General features: G+C 40.3%; 1 protein-coding gene, 1 long non-coding RNA gene and 5 other non-coding genes across 7 annotated transcripts; all 7 read right to left on the bottom strand.

Annotated features, from left to right (window-relative positions):
- Positions 1 to 1938: 1938 nt before the first annotated feature.
- On the bottom strand, positions 1939 to 10529 carry rnf175 (ring finger protein 175). Its single transcript, XM_038732574.1, has 9 exons — positions 10392 to 10529; positions 9980 to 10017; positions 9638 to 9779; positions 7585 to 7739; positions 6300 to 6407; positions 4565 to 4685; positions 4024 to 4157; positions 3358 to 3459; positions 1939 to 2999 (listed from the first exon to the last, which is right to left on the bottom strand). Exons 1-9 carry the CDS (start codon positions 10410 to 10412, stop codon positions 2879 to 2881), a joined length of 942 nt encoding a protein of 313 aa, XP_038588502.1. The 5' UTR covers positions 10413 to 10529; the 3' UTR covers positions 1939 to 2878.
- Positions 10530 to 12385: 1856 nt separating this feature from the next.
- On the bottom strand, positions 12386 to 16926 carry LOC119913183. Its single transcript, XR_005446403.1, has 7 exons — positions 16838 to 16926; positions 16022 to 16089; positions 14685 to 14808; positions 13982 to 14070; positions 13621 to 13697; positions 12812 to 12888; positions 12386 to 12588 (listed from the first exon to the last, which is right to left on the bottom strand). It is a non-coding gene; the product is annotated as an uncharacterized LOC119913183 (long non-coding RNA).
- On the bottom strand, positions 12656 to 12749 carry LOC119913801. The gene has a single exon (XR_005446638.1). It is a non-coding gene; the product is annotated as a small nucleolar RNA SNORD14 (small nucleolar RNA).
- On the bottom strand, positions 12972 to 13065 carry LOC119913802. The gene has a single exon (XR_005446639.1). It is a non-coding gene; the product is annotated as a small nucleolar RNA SNORD14 (small nucleolar RNA).
- On the bottom strand, positions 13790 to 13882 carry LOC119913800. Its single transcript, XR_005446637.1, has one exon. It is a non-coding gene; the product is annotated as a small nucleolar RNA SNORD14 (small nucleolar RNA).
- Positions 14143 to 14235, bottom strand: LOC119913799. Its single transcript, XR_005446636.1, has one exon. It is a non-coding gene; the product is annotated as a small nucleolar RNA SNORD14 (small nucleolar RNA).
- On the bottom strand, positions 15862 to 15954 carry LOC119913803. Its single transcript, XR_005446640.1, has one exon. It is a non-coding gene; the product is annotated as a small nucleolar RNA SNORD14 (small nucleolar RNA).
- Positions 16927 to 18462: the final 1536 nt, after the last annotated feature.

Raw genomic sequence — 18462 nt, 5'->3', positions numbered from 1 at the left:
AGGCCCCAATATGCTTCAAACCAAGCTTGTTGGTTTATCACACAGCTGTCTTGGTTACGCTAATGCACACATTGCGGAAACCTCTGTTGTGGAGAAAACAAAACAGAAACCATTAACACAACCAAAACTGAAGTCAGTTCCTGATACAGGTTCCACAACTACTTTGACTGCACGAATACCTAAACCAAACATGTCCTTATCAGATACCAAAAGACAGTCCAGACATTTAAACATATGGTGGTTGAACAAACAAGGCCCTTTTTAGAAAAAGAAATGTGTAACACTGCTGGCGTCATCTACACATCTTCATTCAGACATGACAGGACATTTGCAGAATGAGCTGCGTGCATCCGTGATAGATTAGATTAGATTGGCTTTACTGTCCACTTCAGTGCAGAGCTTTTCCCACAATACACTTTACAGAATTTGATGTACAACAGTGCAAATGTGCAGGTAGCATCAGATAAATTATATAATTAAATCCAAGGGAGTTAATCTTATAATCTGAGTGTGTGTGTGTGTGAGAGGTGTTTAGCTTTTAAGTGTACAGCCCTTTTAAATATATTGCACAGTTTTGTTTTGTGTGAATTCTCACCTCCACAAGGCTGGAAAGGGCTACGGGGAAATTGCCAAGCAGCTTGGTGAAAAAAGGTCCACTGTTGGAGCAATCATTAGAAAATGGAAGAAGCTAAACATGACTGTCAATCTCCCTCGGACTGGGGCTCCATGCAAGATCTCACCTCGTGGGGTCTCAATGATCCTAAGAAAGGTGAGAAATCAGCCCAGAACTACACGGGAGGAGCTGGTCAATGACCTGAAAAGAGCTGGGACCACCGTTTCCAAGGTTACTGTTGGTAATACACTAAGACGTCATGGTTTGAAATCACGCATGGCACGGAAGGTTCCCCTGCTTAAACCAGCACATGTCAAGGCCCGTCTTCAGTTTGCCAATGACCATTTGGATGATCCCGAGGCGTCATGGGAGAAAGTCATGTGGTCAGATGAGACTTTTTGGTCATAATTCCACTAACCGTGTTTGGAGGAAGAAGAATGATGAGTACCATCCCAAGACCACCATCCCTACTGTGAAGCATGGGGGTGGTAGCATCATGCTTAGGGGGTGTTTTTCTGCACATGGGACAGGGCGACTGCACTGTATTAAGGAGAGGATGACCGGGGCCATGTATTGCGAGATTTTGGGGAACAACCTCCTTCCCTCAGTTAGAGCATTGAAGATGGGTCGAGGCCGGGTCTTCCAACATGACAATGACCCGAAGCACACAGCCAGGATAACCAAGGAGTGGCTCTGTAAGAAGCATATCAAGGTTCTGGCGTGGCCTAGCCAGTCTCCAGACCTAAACCCAATAGAGAATCTTTGGAGGGAGCTCAAACTCCGTGTTTCTCAGCGACAGCCCAGAAACCTGACAGATCTAGAGAAGATCTGTGTGGAGGAGTGGGCCAAAATCCCTCCTGCAGTGTGTGCAAACCTGGTGGAAAACTACAGGAAACTTTTTGATCTCTGTAATTGCAAACAAAGGCTACTGTACCAAATATTAACATTGATATTTCTCAGGTGTTCAAATACTTATTTGCAGCTGTATCATACAAATAAATAGTTAAAAAAATCATACATTGTGATTTCTGGATTTTCTTTTTTAGATTATGTCTCTCACAGTGGACATGCACCTACGATGACAATTTCAGACCCCTCTATGATTTCTAAGTGGGAGAACTTGCAAAATAGCAGGGTGTTCAAATACTTATTTTCCTCACTGTATGTTTCATGTAGAAGGAAATACATTATAAAATACACACAACATGTTTTGTTAACACTTTTTTGTTCAAAAGAAAACACCACAGGGCCCCTTTAAGACCAAGGAAACCAAACAGCAAGTGTGACCTTGAGAATGTGTGTGAACACATTTTATGATACACAGATGAGGTTTTGTTAATATTTAATAAATACAAAGTTATAAATATCAACAGCAGTCTTGATAACAAAGCAGTGTCAATTTGATTTGGCAAAAGAAAGCTTTATATATTTTTTTTCCTTTCATAGCACTACAGCTAAGAACGAGATCTCCAAGGATTTGTACAAACCCAAACTCCTGTTGGTGAATGTTTGGATGGTGGTTACCATAGTTATGGGGCACATGCCACCATGTTGGAAGAATAGCAAAGAAAAGAGTATACTCTTCATCTTTCTCTCCAGTCTTTATCATCCGTTTTATAATGTGATACTTAAATCAAGTCCTGATGATAAGTTTGAGTCACGTCCGCCCCGCTGACGGTTTACATTATGAAGAGTCTTGTTCAGACACATAATAGTGCTTTAATAAGTTGACCGTTTAATATCAACTTTAGCTTCATACACATTAAACCATCACAGAACAGACATCCCGAATGAAACATTTGGAATAAACAAAGTTAGGTAAAATGTAAACAGTTTATGTAAAAACAACTTGAGCAGAATTGTCCCTATCAGTTTGATCTGCAGAAACACGTGTTAGTGGTGTCAACAGAACCAGCAATGTGCAAACAAACTAGAAAACGGCGTTTAAAAAGGCATTTTTGTTATGCAGTACAAAGTAAAGCAATGATGTATCACAATAAAAACAACTGCTTTGAAATGATCAGATACTGGATCTGTGCTTAAATACTTTTTGTTCATGTTGGCAGCAGTTTCGGCATCACAGTGTCCTCTGCACTCAGAGACCCAGGCCCCCGGGGGCCCCTCTGCAGTCAAGCAACATGTGCTGAGGAAACAAAAGACTTGAAAAGCAGCCTGAATCAGTTCCTTGTAGCGCAGACGTTGACACGTTGCCGCCAAACGTTTCTTGCACTCCGGGACGTACTTACAGCGGAGTTCCTCAGGGCTCTACTCGAGTCCCAGGGTGAAATTAATCCCGTGGACGATACCGATGATAATGGGCTGCCAAGCAACCAGGTATCTGAGCCAATCAAGCAGCTGCCCGTACAGGACGTGTGTCTTCTCCCAGCTGGCAGGACATGAATTAAGGTGAGTGCTCGGTGTGTTTTTATTAGTGGGGAGAGAGTTTTACAGACTTCTGGCAGTGATTTCATATTATTTCTATCGTAAAACGCTTGAGGGAGAAGTTTAGATTTGTTTAGCAGATGCTGGTGTTTATGCGTACTGATGCCCAATACTAATGCCTGACCCAAACAGTACTACCATTATGGATACATAATAAATCGGTCCAGTCATGTCTGTGTTGCACTGAATGCTTGTTTAGACGCCAAAGGTTCAGCGGGTCACAACAGGAAATGTTGTGACCTTGTGTGAGCCTACCTGTCCTATGATGAGCGTCAAGCACACAGGCAAAATAAAAAGGATACGGGTTGTTCATCATCCTCTTCATGTCAACCTTCTCGTTGCAGTACGGACACGTCTGCTTCTTACCCACGATGCACCAGCCGCGGATGCAGAACTCGTGAAATCTGGATGGGCGGGGCAATGTAAGGCAGAAATCCTGAAAATTCTTCGGGAAGAAAGCACAACTGTGCAAGTTTCAACTAAATCTCATATAATATCTGGCAAACACTGAGACTAATCGATTAACAGAATATCAATCGACAGAAAATTAATCACTAACCTTTTCGATAATCAAAGAATCATTTGAGTCCTTCAGAACAGTAGCTCACAGTGTTAACAGCAGCGTGCTCACAGCTCTGAGGCAACAGGCCTCTGGGGTTTAAAGAAGGTTAAACTGCTGAGTCATGGTAGCTTATCCTCTGAAACAAAAAAGCTTCTTAAACTCGAGGCTTCTTGTAAACTAACTCAGCAACACAGTGACCTGGGGGAGACAGAGACCCCTCCATCTCTCTGTCTCACACCTCTGCTGCTTTCTCTTTGTCTCTTTAATCATTTATTTCACTTCGTTATCTGCTGGAACTATTTATTGCCGAACAACAGCTGGGCATCTAGATCTTGTTCCTGGATACCTTTTGGATACGGTTAAAGTAATGTCGTGACTTTGAGCTCTCGACTGAGCGTTAGGATACATGTGTCCACAGGAGAGCTGGTAGGTGTCTTCTATAAATCCCTCCTCCTCCAGGTCCACCAGGATCCTCTGACCGCACACCGCACAGATGTCGTTGGTCAGGCTCCTGCTGGGCATGCCTCCCTTGTTGTAGTACTGAAATGAAACACACACACACACACACACACACACAAAACGTTGTGTTTCTTGAATACAATTAGAGGTATGTCCACAGGGTTTCAACACAAGGCTAATGTCTTTAAAGTAATCCAAAAAGATCAGTGCAACATAAACAAAGTAAGTATTAATAGATTTTTTAATCACTTTTATTAGTCCATTTCATTTCGAGTTGTTCTGCCAGATACAACTGCAAACATGTTTTTTTGCCTATATTTGTTTATATTAAAGTGGCTGAATTAGCAGAGGGAAACACCAATTGCAAAAAGCAACCAAAACCTGCAAGAGAACAGGAAGGACGGCTTGGGGTGGAGAAAAAGCAAGCAAAACACATTTTATTTAATCTTACACTAAAGGCTGCTAAACGTCCATTCAACAAGACCTACCCCGATTGTAGAAGCCATGTAGTCAGAGCAGATTTCAGCAAAGTCTCGGCCCATGACGCCGTAGTAAAGCCCATAAAACAGCATGATCACACCTACGTCCATAGAGTCCTCTGCCTTGATCCTGCTCAAAGAAAGAAACATCAGAGCAAGTGGGAATAATAACTGTGTACTGCCAATAAAGCACATTTAAATTGTGTTTACCTGAACTGAGACTCTACAAGGCCATTATACATCTGAATTCCTTATCCAGCTAAAGATCTGTTAAGTTGCTGAGATCTAAATGTAACAGCTGAATTTTTAAATCTAAAGACATTTTCAGGAATTAATCTGTACTTAACTTTTTTGTTTTAAAGGTGAAATGGTTAGTGGATTATCTGATTAGTTAATAAACAGAACAAGTATTTTGATCATCAATTGTTCCTGTCATTTTCCAAGCAAATATAAGTGCAATATTCGGTAGTTGAAGATTATCCAAGGAGAGGATTAACTGCTTTTCTTTATCGTATCTCACAGAACATCTTTTATATCTTCTGGGCTTCTGTTTGAAAAACTCGTCTTTGTTACTTTGTTTTATTTATTTATTTTTTTCTTGTACTAGTTCCAGTTGGCCTGAGTTTGAAGTCGAGTTCATATTCAAATTTATTTATATAGCACATTTAAAAACAAGTCTAGTTGACAAAAGATCTTTCCAAATTCAGGATACACCACAAATATACACGATAAAAACAGTAGAAAAGGTCAAAAAATGTCGATACTCAACTCTGTTTTAAGGCCAATGAATAGAGGTGGGTCTTTAAAATGTCAGTAGTCCGAGCAGATCTTATTTGAACAAGTAAAATATTCCAAAGATTAGGAGCAGCCACTGAAAAGGTTTAGTCAACTTTATTTTTTAACCTGGATCTGGACACCCAAATAAAACAGGAGGAGCAGCAGGGAAATGACTAGGGAACAGCTTTATATACACTATCAGCTTTATATAAACCAACACTTGCTCAGAAAGCACATATAAGTACTTTACTGCCCCCTAGTGTTCATTGTTTTGCTCGAGCAAAGCACAAAGGATGCAGTGTGGTGGTGATCAAGAAAAGTTAAAGAGAGAGACACAGAGAGACCTTAATGCTCTCTGTAAACAACAAATCATCCAAAAGGCAGCAAGTATTTCAGCCTCTCCGGGACATGCCCCGGCCCTGGCAGGTGAATTCCCTCTTTTGCCATCTGGGCCTCGTTATGCACTACCTGTGTGCAAAACAAACCCACCACCACAAATCTTTCAGGCCTTCGGCGATCAGACTTTTAAACTAACTGTCAGGTCCTTTATGGAGTTTGAAATGTGCACATACGATTTATATTGCACGTTACATAATCTACTGGCATTTTATTATTATTTATTCAGGTTCTGGGTGCACTTGCCTGGTTGCATGTTGTGGAAGTTGTCTGTGTTTTGCATTGTGTACTTGTTGTTTTTTTGCAAACATATTGCGCTTAACTAATTCCCCCAGTGGGATTATTAAAGTTGTTTAAACCCAAAGATCAATTTTTTATAAGCTAAATTTATATGTTTTGGTCCTGTGACCTTCTAAACCCACTTGAAAACCTGCACTTACATCACATTTATTTTTAAATCCTCAACCTTCTTAGATGCTTCTGGGCATGACAATGTAGATTTAGTACTACTGACAGCAAGGAGTCAACTGAGAGTCTGCTTCAGATCTGCTGACCGTCAGCAGTGCCTCACCTGAAGAAGACGTTGAAGCCGAACATGGTGAACATGATGGCCAGGTAGCCCAGGACGCCCACTGCATAGCTCAGCTTGTAGATCAACAGGAACCACTTGTACACCATCCTGATAAACCCAGAAATACACGACTAATCAAGAATAAATCAAATGAAATCAACTAATCGTTAGATTCCAAATCTAACTACGGTTGCACCTCACAATTACTGTTATATCAGACATCTGATCTAAAATAATGATCCCACTCACATCCACATATTTAAATGGACTGTTTTGTTTTTCAGTTCACTTTCATAGAAGGCAGAAAAGTTAAGTTTATTAGACTTCTTTTCAGCACTATCACAGAACAAGGCACGGCAGTCCCAGATGTTAGGAGGCCATTTTAATTGGGATTCAGATGAGCCCTGTATTTACACTGTAATCTACAGTAGATTTGTGAAAAGGTTTTAATGTAAACCATAAAAAGGGGCCAAATAATAAGATGTGGCCCCTGGGCTGCTGGTTGTAAAGAGACATTTCATGGAGTAGGTTTAAGAGAGCAGCCTGTTTTGATGTCCACAGTCATAAATCCTTTGATCAGGTTTGGTTTCCATTTCTGGAACATTTAGAGACATTTTAGTCTGAGGATAAATCACATGATAGAATACATGGCCTTTTCACGATGGAGCTCAGACTAGGGGGTCATGGTAAATCTGAGAGGTCTCGAGATGACGAGAAAATAACGAAAAACAAGATTTCTCTTACACAAATTGTTCACTGACTAATGAATAAACCCGTTTAGACACAGAGTAGTTTTTCATCTTTGGGCCTTTAGAAACTTTTATCTGTTTTGTTTTCTTGAGTTTTCTGCCAATACCAGCATGCAAATGTGCTATTATGAGACATTGTAAAAGAAAACAAGCGTATAAACTTTCATTTCGGCATTACTCGATGGAGATTAGCTCCATTTGTCTTTATTTTTACATGTACACTAAAAAGAATGATAAAACACCTCTTAATTTATGACAAATGACAGCTGCTGAATCTAACGGTGGTTTTTGCTTTACACACGCAAAATTGTGGTGACTTCTCTGAGTCCAATGATAATCAGGATTCTGTAAAACCTGAATCAATAAGCTGAATCAGAATCCTTCACATAGAAATTCTGGTCAAGATTTCGAAAGTCTTACGTTTGTCATATTTTCTTAGACATAAACACACACAGTATACGCCAGCTGCGCAGAAAACCCAGTAAAGGACATCAGGGTGTTTCAAGATGCAGTCATGCGACCATCATGGGTCTTACCGCGGCGTCCTGCAGGACAGAGGCTTGCGAGTGGCCCTGAAGATGACGTAGCTGGTGACGACGGAGAACATGCCCCACATGGACAGAAACCTCCACCAGTAGAGTTTGATGGTGAAGTAAAGAGGAACCACCCACATCTGGACGAGAGTCACGAGCTGAGGAGGAGACAGACAGTTAATTATATTTAACATCACACTTTTAACTTTACATAATATTTTCATTCTTTTTTTTCCAAAATGTAATTCTGCTGCTAATTTAGTCCACGCTGTACATAATAGTTTACTTCTGTACATCTGCTGCATCTCCTTTGTGGCTCTTTCTTCTTTTTCATGGACTTTTTTCCTTATCTAAATCGAGGGTCTTGTTGTATGTCAAACAGACTGTAAAGTCCTCTGAGACAGATTTGCTAAATGTTAAAGGGGAACTCCAGTGATTTTACACTTAAAGGTTAGTTTATGAGTCATGGTTATTACTCCAGCCTGTGAAAACAGATGCTACGAAGAGCTTAAGCCATACTAGGGACAAAGAGTCTGGATATCTCGGCCTCTGCTGACGATTATTTTCTAATTTTATCTCTTGAACCTCCCAAACTTTGTGGAAGTACAACCCTAAATACTGTTACCGCTATAAAAAACAAACAGACCTTTATACCATCTGTGCGGTTCCACATGTTCATTGTGACCCTACACTGCAGAACTGTGAACACTGAGTCCATCGGCTTAAAGCACGTTTCACACAGGAAACTGAGATGATAAACAGCTTAAATCTGCATTTAAACACACTTGAGCTTGTTGAATAGCTTCACCTCCATCCCCCCATCCCACTAAACACCCACACACACCCAGTCAGAGTCGCCACCATTTTAGCAATTTCCCAAAACCAATGATCTGACATTCACACCCACTTCATGCTATAACGGTGAGACTCTAATCACTTTTCACGTGAATAAGCAACACTATAACATTCTTTCAGGAGGAACTGCCTGAAGATGTGCACCGTTAGCTCCATATTTTAACCATTATTGCGTCTCCGCCTTTGACAGCCGGCTTATTAGCTCACCATCCACTGTGGACGTGCGGAACAGCTATAAATACATCTGGGCTTTGAAATTGAGAGCATGACTCATTGATTTTACGTTTAGATTTTGTAATGTTCACTCTCAAAACCCCGCCCACGTACTCAAACAGCTCCTGCTTGTGCTTAGATTCTAGCGGATCACTAAAAAGAGGAACAACCCGCAAGAGACAGTCTAAGAACACAACACTTCACCTGGCTTTCTAGTGCTTGGGGGATTTTGACATGGTTGTTGCACAAAAAAAAAGTCAACAAAAAGAGCAAATATCTTAGAGCAGATGTGTCACGAGTACGAGGAGAAGGGCTGAAGCTGGACATAGAAAATCTGAGCAGAAGCAGAGCAAATCTAAGCACAAGCAAGGGTTTTGAGGGAAAGCATTACAAAATCTGAACGTGAAATCAATAAACCATGCTCTCAAACTGAAAGACCACGCTCTTGAATACAGACAGCTAAAAACCCTCATACTTTGAGCATAACATGACCTTTAAAAGGCTGAGACAAATCACACGCAGATGTCTCATTGAGATCGACTGTTGCTGCCTTCGGCTCTCTTTTCAACTTTTCTCTCTCGGTCAGCACCTTCTTCAAAATCTATGTACTTATATCTTTTTGTAATAAAAACATTTACTTGATAACAGATACATATTGACAGAGTGTGGCCCTGTAAAATTCTTATGGTGTTGGTTTTGTGGTTGACCAGGATTTATAGTTGTATAATAGCCACAGTGAATACAACCATGTATGATATTAGTGAAGCCAGAGTCACAAGATATGTAAATAATGATTTGATTACTCAACACAAATGTACTATCTTCCAATGATAACTATTATTTAATGACATGACTACGACTTTGGAAGGTGAGTTTCAGGATGTTCCTATTTAGGGAAACAAGATATAATCAGAAAGAAATGAAAGTAAAACAAATCTCTCTGCTGGCTCTACAGTTTCCGTCCTTTTATCACACCATCACCACTCACATTGTACGAGCGGTGGTGCCTCTGCTTCCACTGCACCAGGACGATCTGAGCCACCACCAGCGTGGCGATGAGGATCAGCACCATCTCTGCATGCATGGCCTCGTGACCCCTGTGCTTCACATGCAGACGCTCATGCTGGACCCTGCAAAGAATAAAAAAAAGTGTGAAGGGGAGCAAGAGGGAAAGATATCAAAGGTAGAAAACACAAGGGGAATCAGGGTGAAGGGGCAGAAGAAAGACAGGCGGAGAGGGAAATGCAGAATTTAATTATATATTCCTGTTTTTATATAAAACAAATAGCATATTTTGAGTGTCTAATGGGGAAAAATATGCACTACTCACTTCCAGTTTTCTCTGTGTGTCATTTTCAGCAGGTCGTCCTGTAATAAGAAGCAGAGACAGGAATAGCAGCTGGGAGGTGTGTGGGTCTCACTGGACAGTTTTATGTAGGTTAATTCAGATTAATTAGCTTATCGACAAGTAACGCTTCTTCACGTTAATGAAGGAAAATAAGTAGTAATGTATAATGAAAAAAGGCGTTTCTGGTGTTAGATTACGCCTCTGTAATGCCACGTCCCAACAGCAGCAGCAGCCTGAGTATTGACAGCTCCTTCACAGCTGACCTGAAGCAGGCAGCTAGCTTGGGATGTTAGCTACTGTTAACCATCGCTTCTGCTCATTTAGACGTTAAAAGTATCCTCTGTTAAGGTTTACAGTGCGTGAACAGACGCATTATTATCTGAAGTTCCCTTACCTGAGGATGCACACCCGCCATTGTTAGGTTTTTACTGTCTACCGGCGCAAGCTAGCCGGCAAACCGCAGCTCGGTTAGCACCGCTTTGACAGCAGCCTCCTCACTGACAGCTGCTCCGCGGAGCCGCGTATGGAAGGCCAACAGGGTCAAAATGCTCACCGCGAGTAAATACTATGAGTGAGCTACAACACTGAATACAAGGTACAAGGTATCATTATACAGCAGAAGGTGGTATAATGAAAACAAAGTTTGTAATCCCTTCATGCCACGCGCACATGTTAACAGATAATTAAGATATGGCAACATATAGAATAAAATAAAACAATACCACAGTTTTTTATATACATACATATACCCAGAACATTCAGGAGTGCATTTTTAGAATATGCATCTGTGGTGAATGCGAAAAGCAGCAACAACATAATATAGTTTTAATCTTCACAGGTGACCAGATGGTGAAATACATGGGACAGAGGAGTTGGGGGTGGGCGTGACCTCCAGTATATTACTTTCTGTGTAGTACAGTACAGTAAAACCACAACGTGTGAAAATCCAAACTCAAAGCAAAAATTAGTGATTTTTATTCATGAAGTCACCTGTCTGTCATTAGGCAGCTGTAACTCCCACTATCTTCATCAACACTAGAAAACTAAAAGGGAAAGAGCAGGCACACGTGTAACATTATGGCTATAACAACACTGTTGACACAATGTCCACCATATACCCTACAGTCCCTCCTGTAGCCTGACAACCACACAAATATCAGTAGGCTAGTTAGTGTTTCACACAATTCATTTAGTCTAATTATCGGGACAAACAGTACAGGAGTAAGGACAACTGCTCGTAATTCGGGACTGTCCCGACTTTTTGCTACAATTACGCTTCACACAACTGCTGTTTGCGACCTGACCTTTCTTTTCTCCGTGAGAGGGAAGAATTTTGAAAAGTTGGGTGGCGCTGCAGGGAGCCCCCCCCCCCCCAGCTGCAGTAGTGCATGGATCATGCCTAATATATAGAGATAGAGAAGAAAGAAATGGATGACAATAAAGCATGTGGTCAATATTTTAGAGACCCCCAAAATAGCACAAATCATGCTTTCAGGGAAGCTGATGTCTTATTTAGGGGAGCTAAGCTCCCTCTGGCTCCCTGTAGTTGGCACACTGGTTATAACCTTATTACAAATTACATGTTTGCAAAATATGTATATGCAATATGTGATTCTGTGTGAATCAAAGTTCTGTATTCTTCAAGTCCCATGTACACTTGATTTCTTATTTTTCAAGAAAGATTTCAGGAGGAAAAAAAGATTGTGATTGGCACCGATCACTCCTCCCTTTGCAAGCGCGCCGGAGAAGCTACAGTCGACACGCTCTGTCAGCGGACTTGTGTTGTATGTAGATTGAAATGTCTCATTCTAAGGTATTAGAAACATAACGGTTCATTATGTAAGGTCTTAAGCCACAAAAAAAAAAATTATGGATTTTATGTTGGATTTCTGTCAATAGGTCCCCCTAAATATTACACAATTGAACCTTTCTTCGGTTCTAATGGAGTCTTTAATACTGCACATCCACAAATTGTTAAAAAATTTATACTATATAATGTGCACAAAAGCAATCAATTTAACAAAACCCGCTTATTTTAGCTTAAAGTTTAAGGTCTTTAATGAAAAAAAACCAGTGTGTTTAGTCAAAGTAGCCACTGTGATGTCACCCATTGGTTTGCTGGCTACAGTTTTAAAGCTGTAATGCAGAAAGTGCCAAGTAGAGCAGTGGAGGCAACAGGCATTTAAAATGAGACACTTCTGCATTAGCTTCGCTTTTCAGACCCAGATGTCACGTCCACTTCTTTTATAGAACCTACAGATAAGTAATTTCGATGATTCAGATGACTTATGATCAGCCACTGGAAGTCAATTTAATGTTACATCACTGCTGATCAAACGAGGCAGATAATGAGCTCATTTGTTCACAAAGAAATCAGATACAAAAAGGAAAATTCACACTAATGCTTTTATTGAATGTTGGTCAGTGCCATTATGTCAAAACATTTTATGACATGTATATTCCAGACAAAATATACTGTCTAACAGTTGGATCTTTTCATTAACAAAAATCTCTGCATACGAAGACTGAGATGGTGGGAAAATCCTCCTCTGCAGTGCAGCTTCTTTTTTTTTTTTATTTTAATGGTCAGCCTGTGGGAGGAAACAAACATTAGCCAACAGAAAACTTTTAGAGCCGATTGTCACAACTAGATCTGAATCGCTCAGACATCCAAGGAAGGTTTGGGCCATCTTTGGTCGAAAAGACCTCTGGTGGAAACTACGAATGGCAGGAAAAAGCATCATCACAGCGATTTGTACACAACTGGACTAGATTTACAAACTCAAATATATTGTTAAAATGACAACTACATACCAGGCAATAAGCACCATCACCAGTGACGCTTCCTTCGACTAGACAAGAATTATGAAGGCACTGCCTGCAGAGACTTTCTGAAAGTGACATGTAATGACAAGTTAGTTGTGAAGCTAAAAACAGACAAAGATTATAAAAAAAAAAATAACTTCTTTTAAATTCGCTCAGACATCCAAGGAAGGTTTGGGCCATCTTTGGTCGAGAAGACCTCTGGTGGAAACTACGAATGGCAGGAAAAAGAGTCATCACAGCGAATTGTGGCAAGCAGGTAAACAGATCCAGTTGGAGCTGAATTCCCTGACTAAGATGATTAGAGGTTTTAATAAGCCTTTAATCTTAGTTAAGGGCATTTACAGATTTCATAATGTAAATTCTAACATTTTTACAATTATTTACTGGTGCATTAAGTGAATTTAAGACCAGTAATAAAACCTGGCTAAAGCAGCCTTATACTCTGTTGTGCTGAAAATATGTATCAAATTATAAACTATAGTTAGTCCATAAAATACCACATTTTAAGTGAAAGTTTGAGCCGTTTAGTGAAGATAGGATAAATGTGACTTTAGTAAGTAGTACAACAACTATAAGCATGTACTAACAGGCCTTTATTTTTTATATTAACTAGATATTGTTTGTTTTTAAAAGTGAAATACATGAAATATAAAACTGTATTGTTATCAAACACTGCCTTACTGGCAATGTCTCTCGGATAGATTTCAATTTCAGTGAGCTTTTACCTCATTAAAGAAAATGCTACTTTCAGGTCCTTTACACACTGTAGCTCCCTTTAGTAGGTCCGATATACACACCTGCTGTCCTCCAAAAGGTGATTGCCTTCAAAAAAAAGGTCCTCAACCAGGATCCAGACACTCCTTTCACATCCAGTCTGAAAGGGAGATTTGAGACGTATTTTAGTTGTAGTGATATTTATAAAAAAAAAAAAAAAAAAAAAACACATTTCAGTAACATTTCCTTCAGTCGCTCAGACATCCAAGGAAGGTTTGGACCATCTTTGGTCTTTAGACCTCTGGTGGAAACTACGAATGGCAGGAAAATATGTCATCACAGCGACAAGTGCTAAGCAGGACAATAAATTTAGACTGTTGGACTCACAAGTCAACCGAGTAGCTATTGTAACAGCACACATCTTGTAATCCTACACATACACACCAGCTTCACAGGCCATGATCATCACAGTGGTTCAGGATTTCACTGGTTTCACTTTGATGGACACGAGTGCTGCTACTGAGACTTTCACCCTGAAAGTGAGATGGAGATAAGTTAGTTATGAAAGCAAAATATGTTAACGAGACACATTGCAGACTTATTGTTCGCTCAGACATCCAAGGAAGGTTTGGACCATCTTTGGTCTGCAGACCTCTGGTGGAAACTACGAATGGCAGGAAAATATGTCATCACAGCGAAAACACGCGAGCTGTTTTTCGGTGCGCTCACCAAAATACGAAACACTGCAGAAATGTCATACAACTTAAAAAAAAAGACCCACCTCTGAATACACAGGGCTGCACAGTTTAATTGTATCTAGTGAAAACCTGGAAATTTAGGTCCATCAGACCATCTCCGCTTTATGCCAACATTTAATTCTGTCAAGATTAATTATAATGAAATGTAGTCCTTTAATTTTGCTAGCTACTCACAACTTGTGATGGCATTTTTCACTTATGAAGTTTTCGTAGACTACATAAGTCATTTTAAGCCCTGTTTAAAATGTTTGGGACAACAGTGGGATTTGTTTTGGTCTTATTGTAAGAATAAGAAATATTGCACATGGGCCTGGGCATCGCATGTTGCGCTGCCCTGAGGTTGAGTTTTAATACTTTAACAGAGTCTGTAAATAAACTAATCCGCTCACCTGTTCCCAGTTTCAGTAGAGCCAGTGACTTTCTTCTTCTTGCCCTCGCATCATCCATGGTGACAGACGAGCAGCGTCTGTACGGTGTCCCTGAAGGTCATTATGCCCGGTGACTGACGCAACCCTGTTAGGACATTTCTAGTGTTAGAAAGCCAGTGAACACTTTACTTTGCAAAATAAATTCAGTCAACAACAGGTCAGTAAAGCCTGGAGGAGCCTGTCATTTAATCAAGCTTTTAAATTCAAATTGTTTCCAAAATATCAGTCTACCATAATTCAGTCTCATGTCGTTTATGAATTTTTAATCCACATCAACACTACCAGCAGTACTCTTAATTATTAACACTTAATATCATTATGAGCGGGAATCTGGGCACCTCATGATTCAGAGGGGCTGCACTGCAATTATAAAACGATTAACGCATTTCTGGATAATTACTAAGCATTAAATTTGCACATTAAAATCTAAAAGAAACATCTCCTAATTAGCGTAAAAGTTTGCATCCCTAAATTACTTCATTAACCTCAGCTCCATGGCCCCTCATTTCTTTAACAACTAGTTGTCTGACTCCTCTGAAAACTGAAATATAAATATCATGTGAAGTATGTGTACCGGACAGAGCTGTACACTAGTGTAGGCCAAGCTTGTGCCTGATGTTCTCAATGCTTGACAAGTAATGTTAAGTCAGAATGACTTACAGCTGAGCTAATTAATATTACTAACAGGATACGCAGGGAGCTGCCAAGCGTTCAGTGTTACCATGCTCGCACAGTGTGCTAGTTAAAATCATTTGTGCGTTGATATTAATGATTGTGTGATATTTTAGTATGGTGGTTATTGATTCAGCACCCGTGCTGTGCAGAATACAGGTGGAACACTGGTCTGTTTTGTGCAGGCGCAGCACTTAGGAGAGTTTCGCCTTTTGCGTTCCGTCAACATCAGGTTATCAGTTAAAATAATCATTTTTTTGAAATTTGTTAATGAGCCAGAAACTTTCACATCAGCATCATGATGCATCCAAGAATCGATTTTTTTCTCCCACTCCTACTCATTATTCACTACATTCCTGTCATTCTATTCCTTCATGAGCAATTACAACAAAATAATTTCCACTCGTGTACTAATTAACTGTTTCTGATTCTTTTGTTGTTGTTGTTGTTTTTGAATAGGTGACACACGCTCAGACATCCAAGGAAGGTTTGGACCATCTTTGGTCTTTAGACCTCTGGTGGAAACTACGAATGGCAGGAAAATATGTCATCACAGCGCAGGAGAATGCAAAAAACCCCCCAACAAATTACTTAAAATGAAAAATCAAAGTGTTTGAAGCTCTAACCTTAGGTAGACTGCAGGCAACAATGCTGCAGGCATCCTCAGCAAACAACACGGTGAAAGATTTTAAATCTGAAAGAAGAGAACAGTTAATTCAGAGTTGCATATAATACAATCTAAACTTTCTCCTCTTTAAATCTCACTGGCCATAATCGGTCACACATAGTAGTTTATGCACTTTAAATTTATTCTCAGACCATGATTATCTGACTGCAAGTTTACTATTTATATTGAACTGCAGCCTTTTTAGTGTTTTTATCTGAATTGTTCACAGCTGTGAGGAGATGTTTGGCCATCTGAAAACCTCCACGTGTTCACCTGCTGGAAACTGCAGGGACTGAAACGCTGCTGGGTTTCAGCACTTTATCTCTTGCATACTGAAAAGTTTGAAAAGAAGGTCTGAAAGCATCGGATACATCCTGAAACACCGACTCCGTATAGAAAAGTTACTTCAACACGAGTCACGAGTGACAGTAACGAAAAAATACATTAAGTAGACTTATTTTCTCACCTGATGTAACGTTAGGCTACATTTTAACACGAGGACTACTTCAATCTGCCATCGATAACTACGGCTGTTAAGAGCAGATTCACCTCCAAATTAACTGTTTGAAATACATTAAATAAAATCACCAACATTAATTCATTAAAGTAAATCGTGTCAAAGTTCTTCAGCAAAGGTTCTGAGACAATCTATGACCATCCGTTAAATAAACTCCTCATCTAAAGTAAATCTCGCCAAATTATACTCGTACATGTTGCCATTAATACGTACAAGTTTGTATTTACGAGTTAAAGTCACATTTAAAAGCATGTTTACCGTCGGAGTGAGTTTCTAAGCGACTGCTGTCTTTCTGCTCCGCAGCTTCAAATGAGTCCCGTCGTGTTTCCGCTTCTTTTTGTTCTGTCACGGCGGCATGTGAACGGTTTGCTGGCGTCGTACCGCCACCTGCTGGACCGGAGGACGAACCGCAAATGTTTACAGTACAGTAACCCTATTAAACTTATCATAAACTTCTGAGACACACAACTTAAACACACTGTTGTCACATTAAACAACTATCACTGCAGAGTGGGAGCTGGGTCATCAGCTTTCCAGATGAGCTCCTTTAATTTGGTGTTGGCTCTGAACGTCTAGCTGCATCTGTATGAACCAGGTGTTGTGGGCAGCTTTGATGCCTTTCATATAAGAATCCACCCCCAAAGTGCAGATGCTCAGTGCTACTTCAACAGGAAATTGTTTCATTCTACCCATATCTCACTCCCATCTTGTCACAAACGGACACTTTTAAATTTTTTTTTATTAATTTTTGGCCATGTAGGGCTCTGCAGTCAAGTTAGCAATAATATGCAACTTTGCAACGTCAAACCTTCCAAATAAAAGTAGAGGTTAACGGACACTACGTCCATTTTTATATACAGTCTATGTGGTTAACTAGTGGTTAACATTGTGAAAAGTCACAATTTGGATAGATTTAGGCGACAAAACTACTTGGTTAGGTTTAGGAAAAGACCGTGGTTTGGGTTAAAATAACTACATGACATTATGTAAGTTACGTTACTAAAAAAAATTATTCGTAGCCTGTACTACAGCTAGTTTTAGCGTTCAAAAATTACGCCACAGGGCTTCCCCCACTGTGTTAAACTACGCTCGAGGGATTCCCAGTGTGTTAAAAGCTGACACCAATGAGTCTTAACCATGCGTCCATATGTGACGACTTGGGAGTGATCAGGTTGCCAGATGAGCGCTATTAAACTGGTGCTCTCTCCGAACGTCAGCTGCAATTGTATTTTCCAGGGGTTGTGGGCAGCTTTGATGTCTTTCATGTATGAGTCCCAAAGTGCAGATGCTCAGTGCTACTTCAACAGGAAATGGTTTTATTCTATCATTTAGCATTGTGTGGCCACCAACAGTGTTAGACACGTGTTGGTTGTCATTTTGCCCAACATCTGCCTCAGAGATGGAAACACACTTGAGCCTGCTGAAGAGGCACCGGAGCCAGATGACGGAGGAGGTCAAGCATCGTCCAACTGCGTGGGCGACTTTGCTGCAGCTCACCAAAGCACACTCCTCCAGCTCTGCATGACCATGACTTTTATTCAAGTCAAAACTCATTTACACAACTTTCTTCGGGCAGTGTTTTATTATTAATGAAAATAGTTTCAATGCTATTGCTCTAGTATTTTACAAATAATTCCTTGATCTGTCACTTAGCTGACGCTTTTATACAAATCGACTTACAATTGCTATATTTGTCAGAGGTTGCACACCTCTGCAACAACTAGGTGTTAAGGGACACAATGAGTAGCATGTAGCTGCAGTACCGGAGGCTGCAGTTTCAGGACTGCAATCCTAGGACCGGAACTGCATTTCTAGGACCCTTGCTAGCTATGTTACTCTTGACAGCCCGCCGAAGCCTATTACCCTTACAACAACCATCACCG

This window comes from Micropterus salmoides, unplaced genomic scaffold (assembly GCF_014851395.1).
Source record: "Micropterus salmoides isolate LMB-PRFRI ecotype aquatic unplaced genomic scaffold, ASM1485139v1 Ms_hic_scaffold_2, whole genome shotgun sequence".
NCBI lineage: Eukaryota > Metazoa > Chordata > Actinopteri > Centrarchiformes > Centrarchidae > Micropterus > Micropterus salmoides.
The sequence above is the reverse complement of the archived record's forward strand: the minus strand, read 5'-3'. Positions and strand labels throughout refer to the sequence as shown.

What these genes read in the sequence shown, in the direction of transcription:
- rnf175 (XM_038732574.1), bottom strand. Translation starts at nt 10,412, where the DNA reads ATGGCGGGTGTGCATCCTCAG. An exon ending in GGCTTCAACGTCTTCTTCAG is followed by an intron (nt 4,686 to 6,299) that starts GTGAGGCACTGC and finishes TTCTTTGAGCAG; the next exon opens with GATCAAGGCAGAGGACTCTA. An exon ending in ACATGGCTTCTACAATCGGG is followed by an intron (nt 4,158 to 4,564) that starts GTAGGTCTTGTT and finishes GTTTCATTTCAG; the next exon opens with TACTACAACAAGGGAGGCAT.